Source organism: Strigops habroptila, chromosome 4 (assembly GCF_004027225.2).
Source record: "Strigops habroptila isolate Jane chromosome 4, bStrHab1.2.pri, whole genome shotgun sequence".
Taxonomy (NCBI): domain Eukaryota; kingdom Metazoa; phylum Chordata; class Aves; order Psittaciformes; family Psittacidae; genus Strigops; species Strigops habroptila.
Window position 1 is genome coordinate 33,692,903 of NC_046358.1, and position 21,001 is coordinate 33,713,903.

The 21,001-nt window shown below is 38.6% G+C and overlaps 1 protein-coding gene across 46 annotated transcripts in view; it reads right to left on the bottom strand.

Annotated features, from left to right (window-relative positions):
• NRXN3 (neurexin 3) overlaps positions 1-21,001 on the bottom strand; it is a 997,539-nt gene that overhangs the window by 110,855 nt on the left and 865,683 nt on the right. For 38 of the 46 annotated variants that reach the window (XR_003991145.1, XR_003991143.1, XR_003991148.1 and 35 more), the window contains one exon: positions 2,427-2,516. The exons of the other annotated variants lie outside the window; for them this stretch is intronic. Coding sequence is in view for 32 of the 38 variants with exons in the window: in XM_030484277.1 (XP_030340137.1) it covers positions 2,427-2,516 (90 nt within the window). In the remaining 6 variants the exon portion in view is untranslated. The remainder of the gene's footprint in view (positions 1-2,426; positions 2,517-21,001) is intronic. 46 annotated transcript variants of the gene reach the window in all.

The following is a 21,001-nucleotide window of genomic DNA, read 5'->3' on the forward strand; positions in this document are numbered from 1 at the left end:
TCTATATGCTTTCGCTTTGATGAATCTATCTATTCCTCCATCCATCAGTTCATCTTGTTCCATTTTTATAGCAAGCTACCCTTTTACTCATCATCTTTATAAAGTCTGCTGACAGAAGGTTTCCATGTTACCTTAATTGTTGGATTGATGACCAGATGTATGAGCAGGCTGGTGAACAGCTAGGTAAATTATTCATTCTTATTATTTTTTAATTTAAGTAGTACCTAAGTTGCTCAAAATGTCTATCTACTTTGGAACGAATGAACAAAGTGATACTGTCTCAGGTGTTACACTGCACGATGTCATTCTCTAACACAAAGCGTGAAGACTGAATTTCCTTTCACTTTTGCAAAAACGTCTCTACTCTTCAAGCCTAAAAACATCTAATGCTTTGAGAGTGTCTGAACACTCAAATATTGTCTTTTTTAGACCCAACTGCATGTGTGATTGTCTTTTAACAAAGCATCAATAACCACAAAAGGTAGACTTCAGTTCAAAACTTCAGGTTGACTTACAAATGAAAGTGTCTTAGCATGCTCATAAGCTCAAACTTGAAGAAGCAATGACATAAACTGAAAGATTTGATGGAAAAACAAAAAGAAAAAAAAAAAACCCAAAACAACCAACCCCATAACGAAAACGAAACAGAAGAAAACAAAGGTGAGTTTCTCAAGCACATGAACTGTATCAAGGAATTAGACATGCATCTGTTTTAACAAAATTGAGGCAATCGTGTTTAGTGTTAAAGGGACTTTAGCAATTCAAACTTACCAAAATTATCTTCTTTTTAGTGTTAAGCTTTATTTATTTATTTTAGTTTGATCTTGTAAATTAACAGGACAACCCACTGAGACTCAATAAGCATTTTCTGTATACCTTTGTCCTAAAATTTACCTACAATTTAGCTGAATTAACTATTCCATAAAACCCTGGTGGTAAAAAAAAAAAAAATTGTTTTAGTTACACAAATATTTTTGTCTTACTTTCACAAATATTTTAGCTACAGTTGCAAACATTATATTTTTGTAGACCAAATCTGAAAAGTGGGCAACACTGTCAGCTCTCGCAGAAGTCAATGGGAACTGAGTGTGCGCAAGACTTTGCAGGATCAGACCCTTCATATAAAAATATTTTGACTATACTCAACCACATCCTTTGTGATCTAATTCATCCTGGTTAAATAAATCTGTTAATTCAGCTGAGGACAGAAGTTTGAAACAGAACATGAATTACATTTTTTTAATTCTACAAAACATTGGTTTTCCCTCTTGGAAAATTTGTCAACAATCATAGTCTAAATCAGTACAGAAAATGCAAGATCTGAGTTCAAAGGTCACCCCCTTTTACCAGCAGTACTTTCCTAAGAGGAAACAAGAGAAGACTGTGTTCTGCTTTTTCTAGAGTTCAAGGCAAGGAGTCAGTTACAGTTTTTTTTTTTTTTTTTTTTTTTTTTTTTTTAATACCGTATTTATTATAGAGCAAGAAGACCTTTCTGGCTTAAGCACCACTGTATTCGGGTACCTTCAACAGGCTTTGGAATGGGCTCTACAGCCAAGATTTCTTTTCCCCTTCCAAATTCCTGATAAAAAACCACTACTGTTCTGACACAAGTCCCATTTTAACAGGTCAGGAGTGTATGCAGAACCTTCACTCAAGCCAGCTGGACTTGCGCATGTTAACTAGTCTTTTTGCTGATCTGAGGCTAATTACTCCAGGCAAACCCACAAAATTAAATAGCACTGCCTGAGATTAAGTTAGGGAATAATTTGACCCATGATTTAAGACAAATGTATCATGAGAGTTGAAACTGTACTCCAGACGTAGCATAAAAGCAACAGAACAATCATCTTTCTCTGTCTTCCTCACTGTAGTTTAAATGAACATGTTAAAAAATGTTTTCTTTACAACATTTTTTAAAATCAATTAGTTATCTTAATACAATTAGGAAATACATAGCCATAGTGGCTAATCAGACTAATGAGAAAAAAAAAACAACTTACAGGAAGTGGTTTAACAAGTAGGTTTGAATATGTTTAAGAAAACTTTGATAATAAAGATATAAATGTAGTTTAAAAACAAATAAAAATAGGAAAATCATGCAGTGCTTAAATTGCCATAATACATGTTGTTGCTCTTCACTCTGTTTTGGTGGTTTGGTGTTTTTTTAGAAAATTTTTGCTTGTTTGTTTGTCATTACTATTATAGCAAGCTTAGAATTTTGTCCCTTTAACTGCATTTTAAAAGCAATGTATTATAGCATGATTTATCAACATATGGCAGGTGGAAGCTGACACAAATTATAATGAAAATTAAAACAGTCATTTATGCAGCAGGCCATTATCATTTAAGAAACATTTATTTGCAGGCTTTAAAAATGAGGGTTTAGAATCAAATGGGTTTAAAATGAAAGTTTTAATGACTGTTACCTTTTTCCTGCAGCCACTCCTCTACAGGCCGGTTATATTTGAAGGGAATTTTCTGTTTTACCATTTGGAACCGTTCACTATCAGTGTTGCCTTTAAAGTTTAAAAAACAGCTTAAAAACAATCTGAAAAGTCAATGAAATAGTTAAAACATCCTAGATCTTTTGGTTTTTTTATGACCTTATTTAGCTATAAATAAAGAAGTGCACGTGTGTGTACATAAGTATTTGAAAAGAGAGAGATTTATCTTTAGTAAAGTGGAGAATAGTTATACATCCAATTGCCTGAGGTTCTGGAAGGTCGAAGAAGTTAAATCCTATGAAAAAGATATCTCACACTGTCCTCAGAGTATTAGTTTATCCAAATTGCTTAGAGGGTGTGCGTAATTTGTCTGGGATATGACACTTTGAGTGAACTCAGTGTCATATGTTAAAACATTTTGATCAGACTCTAGAAGTGACTGCACAAGACATGGCACAATTTGTCAGGCACACAAACACACAATTAGTAGTATTTTGATCAACCTTCTTGCAGTAGTAAAAGACATGTATTAGGACTAGAAACCCAGTAAGCAGAAAAAAAGAAAGGAAGAAATAAGAAATCAATGTTGAAAGGATGTAAAAGAAGCAGCTTAAAAAAACTAAGAGTAGGAAGATAGGAAAAAAGGGAAGTAAAATTTTAAAAGAGGAAGAGTGTTAAGGACACATGAAGGCTTGTGTTCAGTTACCAAAGATTTGGGCCTGTTACCAGAATAAAACAGATACTTAGAAACTAACTTAAATGAAAGCAGAAATAATTACTCAAGATGTAAATTCTGGCAAGTGCAGTTCTACTCTTCCGTGTTGATGGATAATAGAATTATCCATTAAAGTGTGTTTTGAAGCAAAGCTCTTATAACTCGCGCAGTACAGAGAGGAATAGGATTCACACAAACTCTTAGTCCAGATTCCCTGGGTACTGAAAAATTGTACCGGTCAGATGGATTGGGCTAACTTCCACTAGAAAGGAGCAGCTCAGTTTGATGGTGTTAGTACTAAGAGTAAACAAGTGCCATCATTCTGCTTTCTCATTTTCATCAGCTGCAGTCACTTTCTGACTCATTCTAGTTTTTGCTTCATGTATTATTTTTATAAAAAACTCTTCAGTCATATAAGCATAAAAAGAGTGTATCTTTTACAAACTTTATTATAATATTGTAGAAAACTAGAGTAAGCCTCCAGCTTACTGAAGTAAACCATAAACAGAAGTTCAGTAGATCAGTAGCACTCCAATTTGTTTTGAATAAATGGCAGAGCAAGAGTCAGCAACTGGTTTCCACAATTTGCAGTATTGTTCCTAAAATTCCCACATATAAATAACCTAACACGGCTTCATTTTTATTTGACTTTCTGAAACAGATGTTGGAATCTTTTTGCAATGTAAATATACACCAAGGGAAAAAAATATGTATAACTAACAATTGGCATGATGTGCTACCCAGTCAACTGCAGACACTTTGATGTTGCAAGCAATACGACTGGTAAATCTCATGTGTTTGATAATCCTTACTGTGGAACTGTTGCTCAGAAATGCTGCCAGTCTGTATGAGGTACCTGCTGACCACAGCTATCCTCTTCAGCATCACCCTGTTACTGCTGACTTTCTGGAATATGTGGAGAGGCAATTATAGTGATGCACCAGGTATAATCCCACATAGGTTCACATGTAACAAAGCAAGGACCTAATCTTACGGGGTATTTGTAAGTATCATCATCTGTATCTAAGTCTGGTTGCAAGGGAAACAACAATTTGGATTTGGGTTAGTGTCTCCAACTCTAACAATGAGCATTTAGGAGCCTTGCTGATTATTTGGGGCAAAAGGTAAAACAGCAAAACATTGAAGAGCAGCTTTACTGCTTTACTGGCCTGATTCCTTATCACCTTCCTGGAAAATCATCTACCTTTTTCTTTTAATCTAACAGATCCATTGTGGGAAACTGCTATTCTGCACTGTAGAAAGATCTAATTAACCACTAGCTGACACACACTGATGTACCAGTTTCTCTGTCCCATCTCAGATGCCTGCTATGTACAATTCGTTACTTGGATAAACTAGCAGGAAAAGATAAAATACTAGAGCCACACTTGGTCAGTCATTTATCAAATAATATTAAACAATGTACCATAGTGGCTTAGAGTCACTCACAGACATTATGTTACCTTTAAGTACATTCCCTACTTTCATAATTCATATCAGCACCAACAAAAACTACCAATAGTCAGTTTTGTACTTCTATGAATACAGATTCTTAAATATAAAATTTGATTCATGTTCAGTGTGGGATCTGAGGGAAAAAAACCTGATAAAAAGCATCTGGGATAATATAAACATCAAAATAAAATTTAAAAAAAAAAATCACCTAAAGAGAAAGAAATATTCAGAGAACATTGATTTTTTTAAATCTATTTATTAATAATAAGCTGATGACTAATATACACTGAGGTCACACAGGTCAGCTGTTTTCCCAGTTTCTTAACCTAAGGATAGGTCCCTTTCCTGCAAGATCTCACATTGGTTTAAGCCTAGGGAAGGTTTACATTCACAGGAAAGGGAAGCAGACCTGCTAGTCTGGGGAGAAGAGAAACAAAAGTAATTAAGTCAAGCTCACTACAAAAATAATTTCTCTTTTAAGATCAGTTAGCATCAGACCTTTCCTCAACACACTAAATACACACTCTCCTTCACCAAACCAGATAAATCCTGTAAATGCAATCATATAAATTATACATCTCCTTTAAGATATTTTTGGTCTGCTGCAGTGGGCCTATTTTTCTCTGTGTAAGAAAGGGGTAGCAGGTCCTGAAAAACACTCAGGAGGTGTTTCAATGAGACTTAAGGACCTAAATTTCTCTGGGAACTCCTAAATTTTTCTGCAACCCAGACTGGTACGCTTAGAGTCTACTACTATATCTGTGTTGCACATGATACAGAAGGATATGGTTTTAGTAGAAATGGAGTTTTTCTCCCCTCTATAGAGTATGTTCTGAGAAAGGACTTCTTGCAATAAGTGCACTGAAATCTTGATGTTGATGGGCAAGAACATTTTCTGTAACACCAAAGAAATTCTATAACATGCTTTATTCAGAACAAAAACTCCACTGGCTTCATTCAGTATGTACATAATCAACCTTTTACTGCTGGCAACGAGATCTTTTTCAGAATAGAGAATGACCCTCACTTCATAGGAACACAAGAGTCAGCCAATGGCTGGCATAGACTGCTTCTTCATCTGTGTGGAGTTCTGACTGTAAAAAGATAAAAATTAAGTGGATTGAAATTTCTCATAAGGAGGACATCTGACAAGAACAGGCCAACGAGACTAAGGTGCAAAGGAAATGGGACAATAAAAGAAGACATGACAGGGAAAAATGGGTTTCTTATAACACAATCCTAGACCTTCAAGAAATCCAGAAATGACAACTATTCCCCACCACATATTTAAAGACTTTTTTTTAAAATCCAGTTTAATTTAATTTTATTAGTATTGTTATTATTAGGCAGATATATTCATCGAGATTAAAATATGTATAAAAAAATCATACCTTTAAAGGCTATGAAAAAATGAAGGACATTAGAAAATTCAAATAAGTTTAAACTGCAGCATTAGTACCTGAACTATTCATTTTTGTTTTGTTTTTAAATTTTATTTCAGACATTAGTAAGAATGATTTATAAAAACATGTGCATGAGAACGTCTTCATTGATATGTGCAGTTACAACATTGAGTTAAAGAACAAGTTTCCATTATTAAGCACTTGGATAGTCATTAAATACCAATAAAACCACACAATTATTAAATTAATATTGACTTTGAGTTGTGCTTTAAAAAAATAAACAGCATTTGATATGAGAGTTCAAAAAGGAAATATCATGGTTTGCAACACGAAGTGACAAAAAGTTCAATATGAAGTAACCTCATCAGACCTCTGACAGGTGAGCCATGTGTGATTAAGGGGGATTTTTGTCCACCTTCATACACAGAAATTTTCAGTAACAATCCTTTTGTGACCTCAATGCAATGCCTTTCTAGAGCTGAATGGTACACATGTTCAAACAACCCCTTCACACAACTAATCTAGATTCCCCCCCCTTTTTTCTCTTTCATTTCAGCTCTGATTCAAGGCTGTACTTCAGAAAAGAATACACAGGATAAAGACAGACATTTAAATTTATTTTAGAAAATATGCTTAATCCAATAGTTCTTTTGCATTCAGAATCAGTGAGGGTCTGAAAGGTCTGCAGGATATAATGTCTTATAATAAAATTGTGTGGATAAGTTTTGCTACTTGTGATTTACTAAATATTTTTCTGCCCATAGGTTCTAGCTGCTTAAATGACATGAGTACCAATAGCAACTGCTCATTTAAAACAACCTTCCTCCTTTTTCCTTCTTCTGTATAGTAAATTCCTGTATATCAATATGACATGATCTCCTTTGCGACTTAGCTTCTTCTAACCAACTGCACCTCTGCAACGCCTATTTTTTTCTCCTCTATCATGAAAAATTCTAAACCACAGCCAAATCCAGCTCTGTGAAGACTGGAATAAAACAAGTCTTTTATTCCATTTAGTACTCATACATGCAATTAAGAGAAATCTTGCTGCATCTCCTAAGTTTTCCAACAAGAACCCAGGCTCTTACGACCTTAAGGATTTAATGGTAGCATTTAAAATTTTCTGGATCCTTGAATCTTGTTTAACCTGAATATTCAAAATATTTCAAATATCACAGACATTCCTGAGGACTAAATATTTTGATGATGTATCTGGACAAAGAGCTCTACTTTTTTTATCCCTCTTTCCCCAAGAGCACCTGGCAGCTGAGTCATAAACATCAGAGTCTGCTGGTAAAATCTGATCGGTTGCCAGCATTCTGGTTTGTTTTTTTTTTTTTCTGGAGCCCTCTGTATCCCTGCTCCACAGTCTGTACAGATTAATAGATCCAATTCACTTTTAGCTTTAGCTCCTGACAATCTTTCATTAAGATCAAACTAAAATGGGAAAAAAAATCAAAAGAATTTGCTTGTGCTATTCACAGGAAATGCTTTTGATACAGTGCAACAGTCCAGGGGGATACAGTTTAAATCTGCTCATTGGCAAAGCAGGATTTTTTTTCCATAACTGTTCAAGTGGGATGATGTTTTGTTTTTCCACTCGTTGTTCCTTTAAGTAAACAAACAAGCTTTATTGCATTAAGCCTATTTCTAAATCAAAATGGATTCTTAAGCTAAAGAAAGTAAAAGAGCAATTGAAGCTCTGAAAAATGTTGCTTCTTGGCCTAGATACCAATCATAACGATTTACTGCCTCTTTGGTGTGAAAGAGAAAAGCTGAAAGGTTCCAGCAAATTGCACCAGGCAGAAAGTACTTGCTTCCAGGAGGAATATTAATCCAACCTGATGTGTTGTCAAGCCTGTGAAGATGCTAAAAGGAAAACCATAAGAAAACATTCATCTGTTCTAAATTAATGCCAAAAGCTGTTTTACGATGAAGACACTACAGCAACATTTTATTCATTGCTTTTAAGTCTCTAAAAAGAATGAGACATTTTATCTAATGAGCAGTTATTAAATGAAAGGTGATATGGTGACACAATGATTTAAGAAACCATATTGATATCAGGGCGCAAGGTTTAAACTGATTCCACCTCTCTCTTCCTGAAGATGGAATTTCAGTAGAAGGGGTAGTAAGCAGTTAGTGTGTGATAGCTCAGTTCATACAGTGGCTTTTAATGCCAACTTCCTCTGAGCTTTTATGGGTGCCTGTAATCTCACTAAGATTTACATACACTGACATCAGTATAGGAGAGGGGCATGATAGCCTGCTACAGCCTGCAAAGTTTACCTTTGAGGACTAAATCCTGTACTAACATAAACTGACTCACTGCAATTCAGCCCCAAAACTCTTTTAGAGCTGATCCTGTGTGCTCTGGAAAAGGAGACTTGCATACATCATGGAGAAGCTACCATTTTCCCTAATATCTAATAAAGGGCACAAAAGTTTCAGAAGTGATTGGCACTCACTCGGCCTCTTTAACCAATTCTGTTTTCAGGCAGCTGCACTGAAAAACTTACAGTATACTGAATTGTCCCTTTTTCACATTTCTTTAAGTGCATATTTTGTCTTAAATACTATGCAGTACAACCATATTTTTTTCCCATTTTATATTCAGCTAGGAAACTAAGACAAGCCTACTAGTAAAGTTCATATTTAGGACTAGAAACATCTTCCGTAAATCAGGAAGGGATAACAACTCTGCAATCAGTTTTAGCATCAGGCATGTTTATGTATAGTTGCTTATGTTGTTGCATTACTATAAGACCATATCGTGGTTTATGTTACTTAACATAGGGAATGTTTGCATTAAAATCAAAACATTTAAAAAAATCTCAACTTACAGTGGGTTTTACAAAACACTTGAAGAAAGTTCAAACCTGAAACCACAAATGTGGCTTATACAGAAATGAAACAGGATGGCCATGCAACTAAACAAAATAATTGCAAGGCAGGTGATCTGGAATCTAACTACCACAAACTGTCCCGCTACAAATTCTTGCAAAGCTTCAGTTTTGCTTTGTGTAACAAGGGGTGCTATGGAAGATTAGTTAAAATTTGGGATTTTATTTCATTTAAGGGCACTGAAGAATAGCCAAATCTTGACATTGTTTGTCTTTGCTTTAGCTCCTGGATATTATTATTTTTCCCTCTACTTTCACTGTTTAATAAAGTTGTGCTTTTTGCTATTGGATTCTCAATTTATTTCTTGTCCTCATTTTGCCCTTAGTCCTGGGTGCCCTTTATCTTCAATTCCCTCTGATCACACAGTTTGCTGGGAGCCACACCTTTCCTTCTGTTCATCTCACCGTGGACTGGAGTTAAAAGCTACCTTCACATTGCAACTCCCCTTAGCTCACTGCCCTCATGACAAAAAGCAATGAGATCTTGATAACGTAAGTACTAAAAATAGGAGAGAGAATTATCAAGCAAGACTAGAACAGCAAAAGTTACTCAGGCAACTGGAGTTGTTTCTAAGGTTCTACTGCCTCAACCAAAAGCTTTACACTGCTGCCACTCTCTATTTTGTCTTTTTTAGCCTATAAAATATAGAGTCCTAATTCAATGCAAAGCAGCATTCAGGCCAAAATAATTTGGTAAATTCAGAGGTAAACTGGGAGATTAAAGTTTAAATGTCTGCCCAGAAGGTGCAGCTAACATGGGCCACTGAGACATTAACAAGACTAAGGAAGACTTTGAGAAGTCATCTAATTCACCCCTCCGCCTCAGGACAAGATCAGTAACATTTCAACCTCCCTTATATTAATCTTTCAATCCTTAGATGACTGAGAAAATGAGTCACTTGCCCCTGATAGTCTAACACAGAAGCACGACAGGAGCAAAACTAAAAGAAAACTCAGACTAGCAAAGGTGGAAGAAGGCTAATTAAAGTTTTTCTAGCATACAGAAGGAAAAAAAAAAAAAAGTCTTTCAAAAAATGTGATTCAGGTCTTATTTTATATGAGCAGATTATACTGAATCAGTTCAGCCATACAGAAGCTGAGGTCATGGGCATGTGATAAAAGCAGTTTGCTTTAGCTCTCTTGATTTATGTTGGAAAAGTGAACTGGTATATGGTATAAAGAAAGCAGTTACCAGTTCAACCTTTTCACTGATATGAAATTATTTGGGTGTCTACATTACCATATCTTTGGGATGTTTTGTAAGTAATGTGTAAATTATTGTTTTTTTCACTGACCATGTCCAAATTAAGGCCTGTATCAGGCAGCCAAGGCTAAAGTGACTATTAAAGAATAACTGAAACTACATATTGATCTTTCCATTTTAAACAAGAACAAATCTAATTTTTCAGGCAGAGATACAAAACAGTTCAGAATAAAATCCACTGCTACTGTTCCCACATCCCACTTCTTGATTCCTTTGGGAAAGGTTAGGTTGTGATTTATACAGCCCAATGGGAACAAGCAGCAATAACCAAATGCCAAAAGCACTTTATTTGTATTGACACTTTAAATTCTATTAACGCCCATTTATTGCGTTGCTTATCTGTTTATTGGGTTGCTTATCTGTTCTGTGGATTATGCAAAGTCAGGGCAGAGAAACTGGATCTAGTTTACATGCGTTGGGTTAGGCATTGGAGCTACATAACCCCCATTTTCAAGAAGGGGAAGGTGGAAGACCCAGGGAACTACAGACCAGTCAGTCTCACCTCTGTGCCTGGCAAAATCTTGGAACAGATTGTCCTGGAAAACATGCTAAGGCACATGAAAAACAATGAGGTGGTTGGTGACAGCCAACATGGCTTCACTAAGGGGAAATCCTGCCTGACCAATTTGGTGGCCTTCTATGATGGAGCCACGGAACTGATGGACAGCGGCAGAGCAGTTGATGTCATCTACCTGGACTTGTGCAAAGCATTCGACACTGTCCCACATGACATCCTTGTCTCTAAATTGGAGAGACATCAATTTGATAGATGGACCACTTGGTGGATAAAAAACTGGCTCGATGGCCGCGCGCAAAGAGTTGTGGTAAATGGCTCGATGTCCAGTTGGAAACCTGTAACGAGTGGTGTCCCTCAGGGATCGGTGTTGGGACCGGTCCTGTTCAACGTCTTTGTCGGTGACATGGACAGTGGGATTGAGTGCGCCCTCAGCAAGTTTGCCGATGACACCAAACTGTGTGGTTCGGTTGATACGCTGGAGGGAAGGGATGCCATCCAGAGGGACCTTGACACGCTTGTGAGGTGGGCCGATGCCAACCTTATGAAGTTTAACCAAGCCAAGTGCAAGGTCCTACACCTGGGTCGGGGCAATCCCAGGCACTGCTACAGGCTGGGCAGAGAAGAGATTCAGAGCAGCCCTGCAGAAAAGGACTTGGGAGTGTTGGTTGACGAAAAGCTTAACATGAGCCGGCAGTGTGCACTTGCAGCCCAGAAAGCCAACCGTATCCTGGGCTGCATCAAAAGAAGCGTGACCAGCAGGTCGAAGGAGGTGATCCTGCCCCTCTACTCTGCTCTTGTGAGACCCCACTTGTACTGCGTACAGTTCTGGTGTCCTCAACATAAAAAGGACATGGAGCTGTTGGAGCGAGTCCAGAGGAGGGCCACGAGGATGATAAGAGGGCTGGAGCACCTCCCATATGAAGACAGGCTGAGAAAGTTGGGGCTGTTCAGCCTGGAGAAGAGAAGGCTGTGTGGTGACCTCATAGCAGCCTTCCAGTATCTGAAGGGGGTCTACAAGGATGCTGGGGAGGGACTCTTCCTTAGGGACTGTAGTGGTAGGACAAGGGGTAATGGGTTCAAACTGAAACAGAGGAAGTTTAGATTAGATATAAGGAAGAAGTTCTTTACAGTGAGGGTGGTGAAGCACTGGAATGGGTTGCCCAGGGAGGTTGTGGATGCTCCATCCCTGGCGGTGTTCAAGGCCAGGTTGGACAGAGCCTTGAGCCACATGGTTTAGGGCAAGGTGTCCCTGCCCATGGCAGGGGGGTTGGAACTAGATGATCTTAAGGTCCTTTCCAACCCTTACGATTCTATGATTCTACATCAGTGCAGCTATTTTGCTTCCAGGACCAACACGAGACTGAAAACAGAACAACTGCCTTTGCATGGTGCAGGGTCTGAGGTTAGAAACCTTGTAGCCTTAGACTTTGCTTCATAAAGAGTCAGCAGCTCTCTATCACACCCCTGTAAACAAGAGCACTCAGGTAGACAGTAGCTTAGGTCTGGAACAGCCAGCATGGAGGCAGGGTTGGGAAGAGCACTGATTCCTGCAGAACCACTTGGGGCTCAGTGCACCGTGCTCCCCCTTCAAGAACGGCTCCTCTGTGTTTACCAGACATTACATCAAAACCAAGACTCCTTGTTGGAAGGTGTTGGCAGGCACTCAGGTATCTATGCAGGAATAGGCTCACTTCCAGCTGGACTTGCAGTCTTGCTGCTGGCAGCAGCAGAGCTGGGTGGGCTGGTCCACCAGAAACCTTTCAGATGTTTATGGATCTCATTTCCCTTGTGCACATATTATCAGTGAGCTAATATGAACAGCTGAATATACTACAAATAGAGAAAATATGTACAGCCCTTTCCAGTGAATACAGTGCTGAGTATAGGGAGGCTGCTCAGTCAGTAATATTAATGAGAGTAATGCCTGTCAAGCATTTAGTCAAATGTCACCAGTGAGGATTGGAAAGCCAAACAGTCAGAAATAACAGAAAGGCAAAAACCCTAAGGGGGCAAGTTCTCTAGGGTCAGTGCCAGGAAATAACTAAAAGCAAGTAAGAAACTGATGAAAGAAGTTTATTAAAAAACACTTCCTATCAAGATTATATCTTAGGCAGTGCTACCGTCTCCTCAAGGAAATTCCTGAACTATTTAAAATTTTGCTTGGTAAAGTGGTGTAGGACATCAGCTGGTTATGTAATGGAATATATGAGACTGAACAGGCCTTTCTCATCTCTAATTGCTACAAATCAATGATCTCTGCCTCCTCCTGAAATCAATTCTATTTGCATCAGTTTAGAAAAAGAGAATTCTAGGATGCTGCAGTGACCCCGTAAGCCTTCTCAAAGACATGTGCCATTCACAGGGTCAAGCCATGAACTAAAGGCACAGAAAACATCCATACAGTGAAAAATCATTACTCAATAACACTGTGTGAGAAGGTAGACTCATGAGGAAAGGAACTTGTAGTTTCTGTAGTTATATTTTTCCTACTCCAACATTTTAAATCAATTTATTTCTTGGAAGTGACCTGAGTTTTGGAAAATGCTATGGAAATGCTAAACAGTGAAGTGGTAAAATACCACTCAGTCTGCACATGGCAGATTGTTACTCAGAGTGAATCTCACTGATGGTGAATTTATGGGGCTTAGGAAAAAAATTGAAAAATTTTTGCAAGTCCAACACTGGAGGTTTCAGTCTCCATGGTGTTCTGGGTACTCAGTAAATAGCAAAGATGCAAGTTCACTGACCCAGAAAGGTTTTCATATTCAGTGAATTGTAGAATATTTTCTCTTTAAGTCCCTGAAGATAATGTAAATTGCGGCTTTACTCCCACTTTACTGATTGGGAAACTGAGCCAGAGAGTGGTAAAAACATTGTTCAAGACCACAGGAAATGCCATATATAAAGCCAGGGCCGGGAATCAGGGTCTTCTGGCTCTCAGTTCCATGACTGGCCCCTTTAATTTCTGACTTTCCTTTCACACAATTGCTCTGCTTCAGTCCACAGCACTGGATTTCAGTGACTGTGCTTTCCAGTGCCTTTTAGTGAGCAGGGACAAGGCTGATGCAGATGCATGAGCCCCTTCTGTCACTGCATGTCAGCTATGTCAACCTGGGATTACAGCTGGCACTGTTCTTTCTGCAGGCAATGAGATCAGAAAAGCACAAAGTTGTTGTTCAAGTGTTTGATCCCTCAGGCCAGATGTTTGTTAGCTCACTCTTACTGTTTGTGTGTGTGTGGAGAGCAGTTGGGTGGGGCAGGGGGAGGGAGGGTGCGGGTGGACAAAGGGAGAGCCAGAAAGGGAGAGAAGAAACAGAATATAACACCTCCATTTGAATAGGAGAACTGAAACAGAACTCACCCAGGCACTATATTAATGTTTGGGAGTTACTGCACTGTGCTGTCTAGCAGGATTTTTACTTTTCAGAAATCTTCTTTAGCTTGATTCTCCACCTGAGAAATATTTTCCTATCTTTCTCTGCACTACATTATATAGATACATTTTATGTATCATCAGATGACTGAACCAATAGTAATTCATCTTACTCTGGCAAAGGAGAAATTTATCAGAAATTTTTGGTGATACTGCTTATACTTGGTACCTGGACATTCATGCAATCATGGACCAGTGGACACAAACAGATGAGAACAGCTCATAATATTTCAGCATTCAGACAGGGTAAGCATGCTCATGTGAGCAGATGTATACTTTATTCTAGAAAATGTTAGCAAGACTAAGCTATCAGGATATACCTACATCTCTTAGTATGTAATTACTGTTCATGGAAAATGGCATGGTTATGATTTTATCAAGAAGTGTGCTAGATGTCAAAGAGACACAAGATAAAAACCCATGGCTTGGATCCCTATGGGCATGCAATACACCTGTTTTGCACTAAAGTATCTCTAGGACAGGGACTCAAAGGCCTGTAGTGATTATAGGAATGCAATCTCAATATTTAGGGAAACTCCTTGGCACAGGGTTCTTATATCATAAACAAGAAGAGTGAGAATAACCCTTCTTGTTAGAATAATAAGGGTAGAAAGGTGATCAGTGCCATATGGATCATATGTCTTGGCATACTTTAAATCATCATTCTGACATAGAGCATGCTTAGGACTGGGGAATTGTAAAACTCATCTCTTCATGAGTAATGCTACATGCCATAATACTGTTGTCAAAGGTTAATATAACTTTTCATAAGCATTCATTCTGTGTTGCAAGAATTTCTCTTACAAAGAATCCTAGCCCATAGGACAAAGGTAAGAGGAAAGAACTGATACTGAGAATCAAGATCATCGATGGAAAAAAGTCAGAGAAATGAAAAAAAAACCCCAAAGAGATGCCACTAAACTACCTAAGTTTTGGTTTGTTTTGGTTAAAATTTGGCTGAGCTATGCGCTAACAATACAGCAGAGTAATTTCTATCAAATTCCAGCTAGAGAGGAACTGGGAGTATTTCCACATGATCATGTCTCCCTGAATAAATGAAGTAAAAAAAACCACATTTGCTTTCAACAGAGTAATACAAATGTAATGACTGTAGAGATTATAAAAATATGTAAAGCTTATATGACCTCATATTTCAGGTCACAAACCTGAATAATAGTAGTACGATAAGGACATCTTTTATGGCACATTTTTGTTGTTACCATGGTGGGTTACTGTATTTCTACAAAGTATAAGACACTTGGACATTCTCCAGCTCAAGAAGCCTATTAGATGAGCAAACAGGCTCTGGGAGGACAGAACAGAAACCATGTGAAATGCAGGACCATCGGACAGAAGCGTCATTTTGACCATTAAAGCAAATTTTCTTCTGATGTATTTGGTATTTGCCTGTAGATTTGACATATTGGACATCTAGTCTGATTCAGGAAGATGTAAGAATGATGCTACAATAATTCAACTACAAGAATGCATCAATTTAATGCATATCTGTTATTTTGGACAGCACTGAAAAAATCTTTTCCTCAAATTGTTGGTACTTCCTGATAGTATTTTCTTTATCCTAGCTAGAAACAAAATAAAGTATTTTGGCTAAAGTAAAACTAGTATTGCTTCTGTGGTATGTATTTGCATGTTAGAACCTTTTATGTGACTGTTATGTGGCAGTAATTGAGACTGCTATGTAAATAATAGAGACAGCTTCTTATTCCTTCTCCCCTCTTTCCCACAGCTCAAGGTCTATCTGTGGGATCCTAGGTGGGAATTAGACAGTCATGGCTACTTGCGTGAAGATACTATTCTCTGTGTATCTCTCCTTAGTTAAACTTCTTTCAATCCTATTGCTGTTAAATAATACTGTACTCTTTGTTCTGCCTGGTTACCTCAAATATCTTCATTAAAAACCCGTGCATTTCCCTATTTCTTACTGCCAACCTGACAAAAATGCCGGTGCTTGATAGACCACTACTCACATGGGCTTGAGGTATTTGGTGAAGGTGAGACTGCAACTCACGCAGACTGTTTGAATGAAGTGTGCCATAAGAGCCTGGATTGAATTAATTTTTTGAAATGAAACTTCAACAGGAAGGATGAGTACTGGAAGTCACAATACAGCCACTTTTTTCTTTTTCTCTCTGTCTTTCCTCTCCTCTGTCCCCAAAGACAGCATTTGGAAGACAGACAAGCCCTACAGCACTTCAATGCAACTGTTTCGGGATAGGGGAAAAATGGACTTGAACCACAGATTCATACATCCCGTGGGAAAGCAAAAGATGAAGTACATAGAATTTAAACCATGAGCATAGTGACAACATTTACATAACTTTTTATCACTTTAGATCCTATCCCACCATCCAATATGGATGCACATGCATTAAGATGGGTGGTTTTGTACAGATTCCAAAGTATGTTTGTCTGTTGGTGACTTAATGTGTATAGGTTTGTATCTATCTCAGTAGATACAGGGGACAAAAAGTGAGTGTTCATATCATGTAGCCATATTTATCTGTTTTCCAAACTTATAAATACATTATAGATGTTATGGCCCTGCAGTGACAAGCTACAATCAACTCTTGATTTCATCAACTTGTCATGCTTTAATCATCCCCCTTGGCAGATCTTTCAGCATATGTCACAGTACTTCCTTCAAAATGTGCTTCTCTGATGCTGTTTTATTAACCCTGTCTTTTTATATGTTTTAGGCTCATTATGAAATGCAGTAAATCTGTCAGACACTTCACATGCCATCTCCAATTCATGGTGATAGGAAACATCTGAGAGCTCATTTAAGTCCCGCAAAATGAGTACAATATGAAAAATCAAAACCCACAAAGGAATGACAAGAACCCTTGGGATCACATTCAGCCCGCAGGGCTAATCAAAATTCAGCATTCTTGTTCCTAACTCATTACCCACTCACAAGGGCATTTGGATAGGAAAATGTTAAGACCACAGTGGGATCTGACAGTACCACAAAGAAATCCTTTCAGTTTTCACATCAACAGGGATTATTAATGACTTCAAGTAGTCAAGCACAAGATCTATGGGCCTTTTCATGGAGGCAACTGGATTCAGCCAAGCTTCTTACTATTACCTTGGTATCAGAAGTGAGGAGGAGATCGTAACAGCCTCAAGTCCAAAGGAGGGAAGGGATTGCTAAAGGGGCATAAGAAGGTAGAAACCAGATTTGGGAGGTAGGGGTGGGGTGGGTGGAAAGAAAAGGGAATGAGAAGATACCAAAACCACTCTCAAAGAGACAGAGGGAGTTTTGGGCTGGAGAAGCCAGGCTTTGCAAAGCACAGAGGAACAGTTATTTCCTCTACAGAGACTCAGATACCAAAGATTCGAAAATCACTGAAGTAGTACAACACAAGCAGGGGTAAGTACAAACTTAGAAAGGAAGAACTTGTTGCAATGACTCAGACATCCCAGTTAGTTCTGCTTTAGAGTTTTCCCCGCTAATGTCCCAATTAGCATTAGACTCTGTATTACAAAGGTCATGAGAACTCATAATCACAATATTGCATATTATTTACAGTATCAGAGCTCATGTCAGCTGAAGAAAGGATATGTAGTCTTCTCTTAAATCCTCCAGTGATGCTATTAGGTCATCCAAACTTATTTTCTCCTTGGCTAATGCATTATAAATTAAATAAAGCAAAGTTGCAAGAGGTAATATCCCATTAGGCCATTTGATAACTGTTAAAAAATACAGATAAGCTTTCAGAAACACAAAACCTTAAAAAAAAATTACAGAGGGAGAAAGTTAAAATGTCACAGTTAAAAAAAAAATAAAAAAAAATCAAGAATTTACCTATCAAAAAATTAGGCTGCTTTCTTCAAATTTATTGGACTGACTCATAAAGACTATCTGTCTTCAATAATCCTGCCTTGATTATAATTAAAGACTACTACAGGTATAACACTATTAATCTGTAATTAAGGCACTCTATTTCCTAGAAGATTAGCGTTAACTCTGTTTCACAAACAGAAGGGTTAAATTACCCTTATTCAGATGGTCAGCAGGTAGAAAAACACAGAGCACAGAAAAGCTGGCTCAGTCCTCTCCTTTACTGTTGGGAAATCTACTGTCACCCCATATTCAGCATAAAGCCAACGAGATGAACCCAAGCCAGCAAGATGAACCCAAGCCAGCATTCACAAAGAATCTGGATGCAAACTTGTGAGACCTCCTGTTTCAAGGACAAGATGGAGACTAATATATAAAAATCAGCAGTTACGGCTGGGAGCTGTTTCCTACAGTTCCCCTTTATGCTTTACATTAACAAAATCCCTACTAAATTTTGTCTTTAATGACTACAACAATCTCTGCATTATCTGAGGAAATTCCTCATCATAACAAGCTCTTGTGTGTTTTTGTGTAATTCCTTTACAAATAACCTTGAGCCTTGTGTATGTCCCCTTTATATCAGGAGAGGCTCTCACTTTTTCCTCTTCCTCTCCTGCCTGCCACCCACCACCTTCCACCCTCCCCAATTATCTCTTGCTGTCTTCTGGGTGGTTATGTTTAATCTCAGGATTAGGCAGAAGCCTGCAGTTTGCCTTGAACAGCTTATCAGCTTCCAAGAGACCTTTACAGGGAGAGAAAGACTCCAGTTTTGATAGTAGCAATTGTATTTAGCTTGTAAGATACAAAGCTATTTATCTCATGGCTGGAAAAATCACAGAGGGAGAGAAAGAAAATGTTGCTGATAAAAAGTAAATAAAACCAAAAAGAATGAAGAAAAGCAATGTCCCTTCAGTAGAGGGATGCAGTGGGAAATGGACTTCATTGAACAAAAATATCATGCCACTTGTGGAAGGAGATTGAAAGTATCAAGGGAAAGGTGATGAATGGCTTGAGTAGGACAAGAAATGACCTGTTTCAAAACAGACTGTGAACTTTAGTTCACTAGCTACAATTGTGTAAAACTCAGGGAATTTGATTTGTAGAGATGGGTATAACCATTTTTAGACATACTGACAAGTGAGACCTGTTAAATGCTGTCAGGCATAAGGCCTGTTGCCCACCTCTCTAGGAACCTTGTTACAATGTTTGACCACCCTCTCAGTAAAGAAATGCTTCCTGATGTCCACCCTAAACCTCCCTTGATGCAGCTTTGAACCATTCCCAGATGTCCTATCACTGGATACCAGAGAGAAGAGATCACCTCCTTCCAGTTACCCTCCTCAGGAAGCTATAGACAGTAATGAGATTGCCCCTCAGCCTCCATGTCTCCACACTAGACAACCCCAGAGTCCCCAGCCACTCCCCATAGGACATGCCTTGCAGCCCTGTTGCCCTCTTCTGGACACATTCAAGGACCTTCACATCCTGAAATTGTGGGGCCCTGAACTGCACATAGTACTTGAGGCTTGGCCACACCAATGCTGAATACATCAGGATAATCACCTCTTTTGACTGTTCAGTTATGATGTGCTTGATGCATCCCAGGATATGGTTTGCCCTTTTGGCTCCCAGGGCACACTGCTGACTCCTGCTGAGCCTACTGCTGACCAGCACCCCCAGATCCCTAAACGCAGGGCTGATCTCCAGCCACTCGTCCCTCAGTTTATATTTGTTCCAAGTGTTACTCTGTCCTAGCTGTAGGATCCAGCATTTGGACTTGGCTCAGTTTCATGCCATTAATGATTGTCCAATGCTCCAACCTATCTAGATCCCTCTGCCAGGCCTTTTATTCTTCAAGGGAGTCAACAGCACCTCCAGTTTGGTATCGTCAGCAAACTTGCTAATGGTGCATTCAACTTCTGCATCTAGATCATTGATAATTATATTGAACAGAACTGGATCTAGAATTAAAGTATGAGGAACAGCCAGATGTAGCCCCATTCATCGCAACCCTCTGAGCCCTGCCATTCAGCCAGTTCTTCACCCAGCACACTGTGTACCCACTTATCTCACAACTTGTCCAGAAGGATGCTGTGAGGGACAGTATCAAAAACCTTACAAAAATCCAGAAAAACTACATCCACCACCTCTTCTTCATGTCCTAGCTGGATGACCTTATCATAGAAGGATATCAAATTAGTTGAACAGGACTTTCCCTTTGTGAACCCATGTTGACTGTGCATGATGATTGCATTATTCTTTAAATACCTTTCCATAACACCCAGTATAATATACTCCACAATTTTTCCAGGAATTGAGGTTAGACTAACAGGTCTGTATTTCCCTAAGTCTTTCCTCACACCTTTTTTAAAATTGGAATAATATTGGCTGCTTCCAGCAGGGACCTCTCCAGAGTCCCAAGACCTTTGGTACATGATTGAGAGGGGTCCTCCCACAACATCCGCTAGCTCTTTCAGTACTCCTTTGGAAGCAAGTAGGAACTCAGCCAGCTTTCTTCCTTGTCTCACGTAACATACCTGGTACTAATCAGGCAATTTCAGATCTTTCTACCAAGTAAATCAAAAATATATCGTAAGAAGAGAGACTTCATGCCTTTCACATTTTAGATAGGTAGGACAATCTAGACCACCTGTACTTCTGGAAAATGTTTTACTTCAGGCAACAGCAGGTGAGAAAGAATTACTTCATCTCACATAGACTACTAAAGATATAGATCAGTGAAGACTTTAAACAGGCATAAACCACCCTTGATGATAAAGGAAGTCATCCTCCCCAGTCTCCTGACTGACCGTTTCCACTCCCATTCGTTCAGTTTTCATGGGCCGTTACATGTGAATGGCATTGGTAGTGATCCCACTGAGCAGAACATGAGACAGAGTAGAAAAGAAAATTTGACTATTTAAGCAACGTGAGTATGGGAAGGAGTAATGAAAGAATGAGTTCCTCTGTCCAGCTCCAGCTGTATACTACAGTAAGATCCA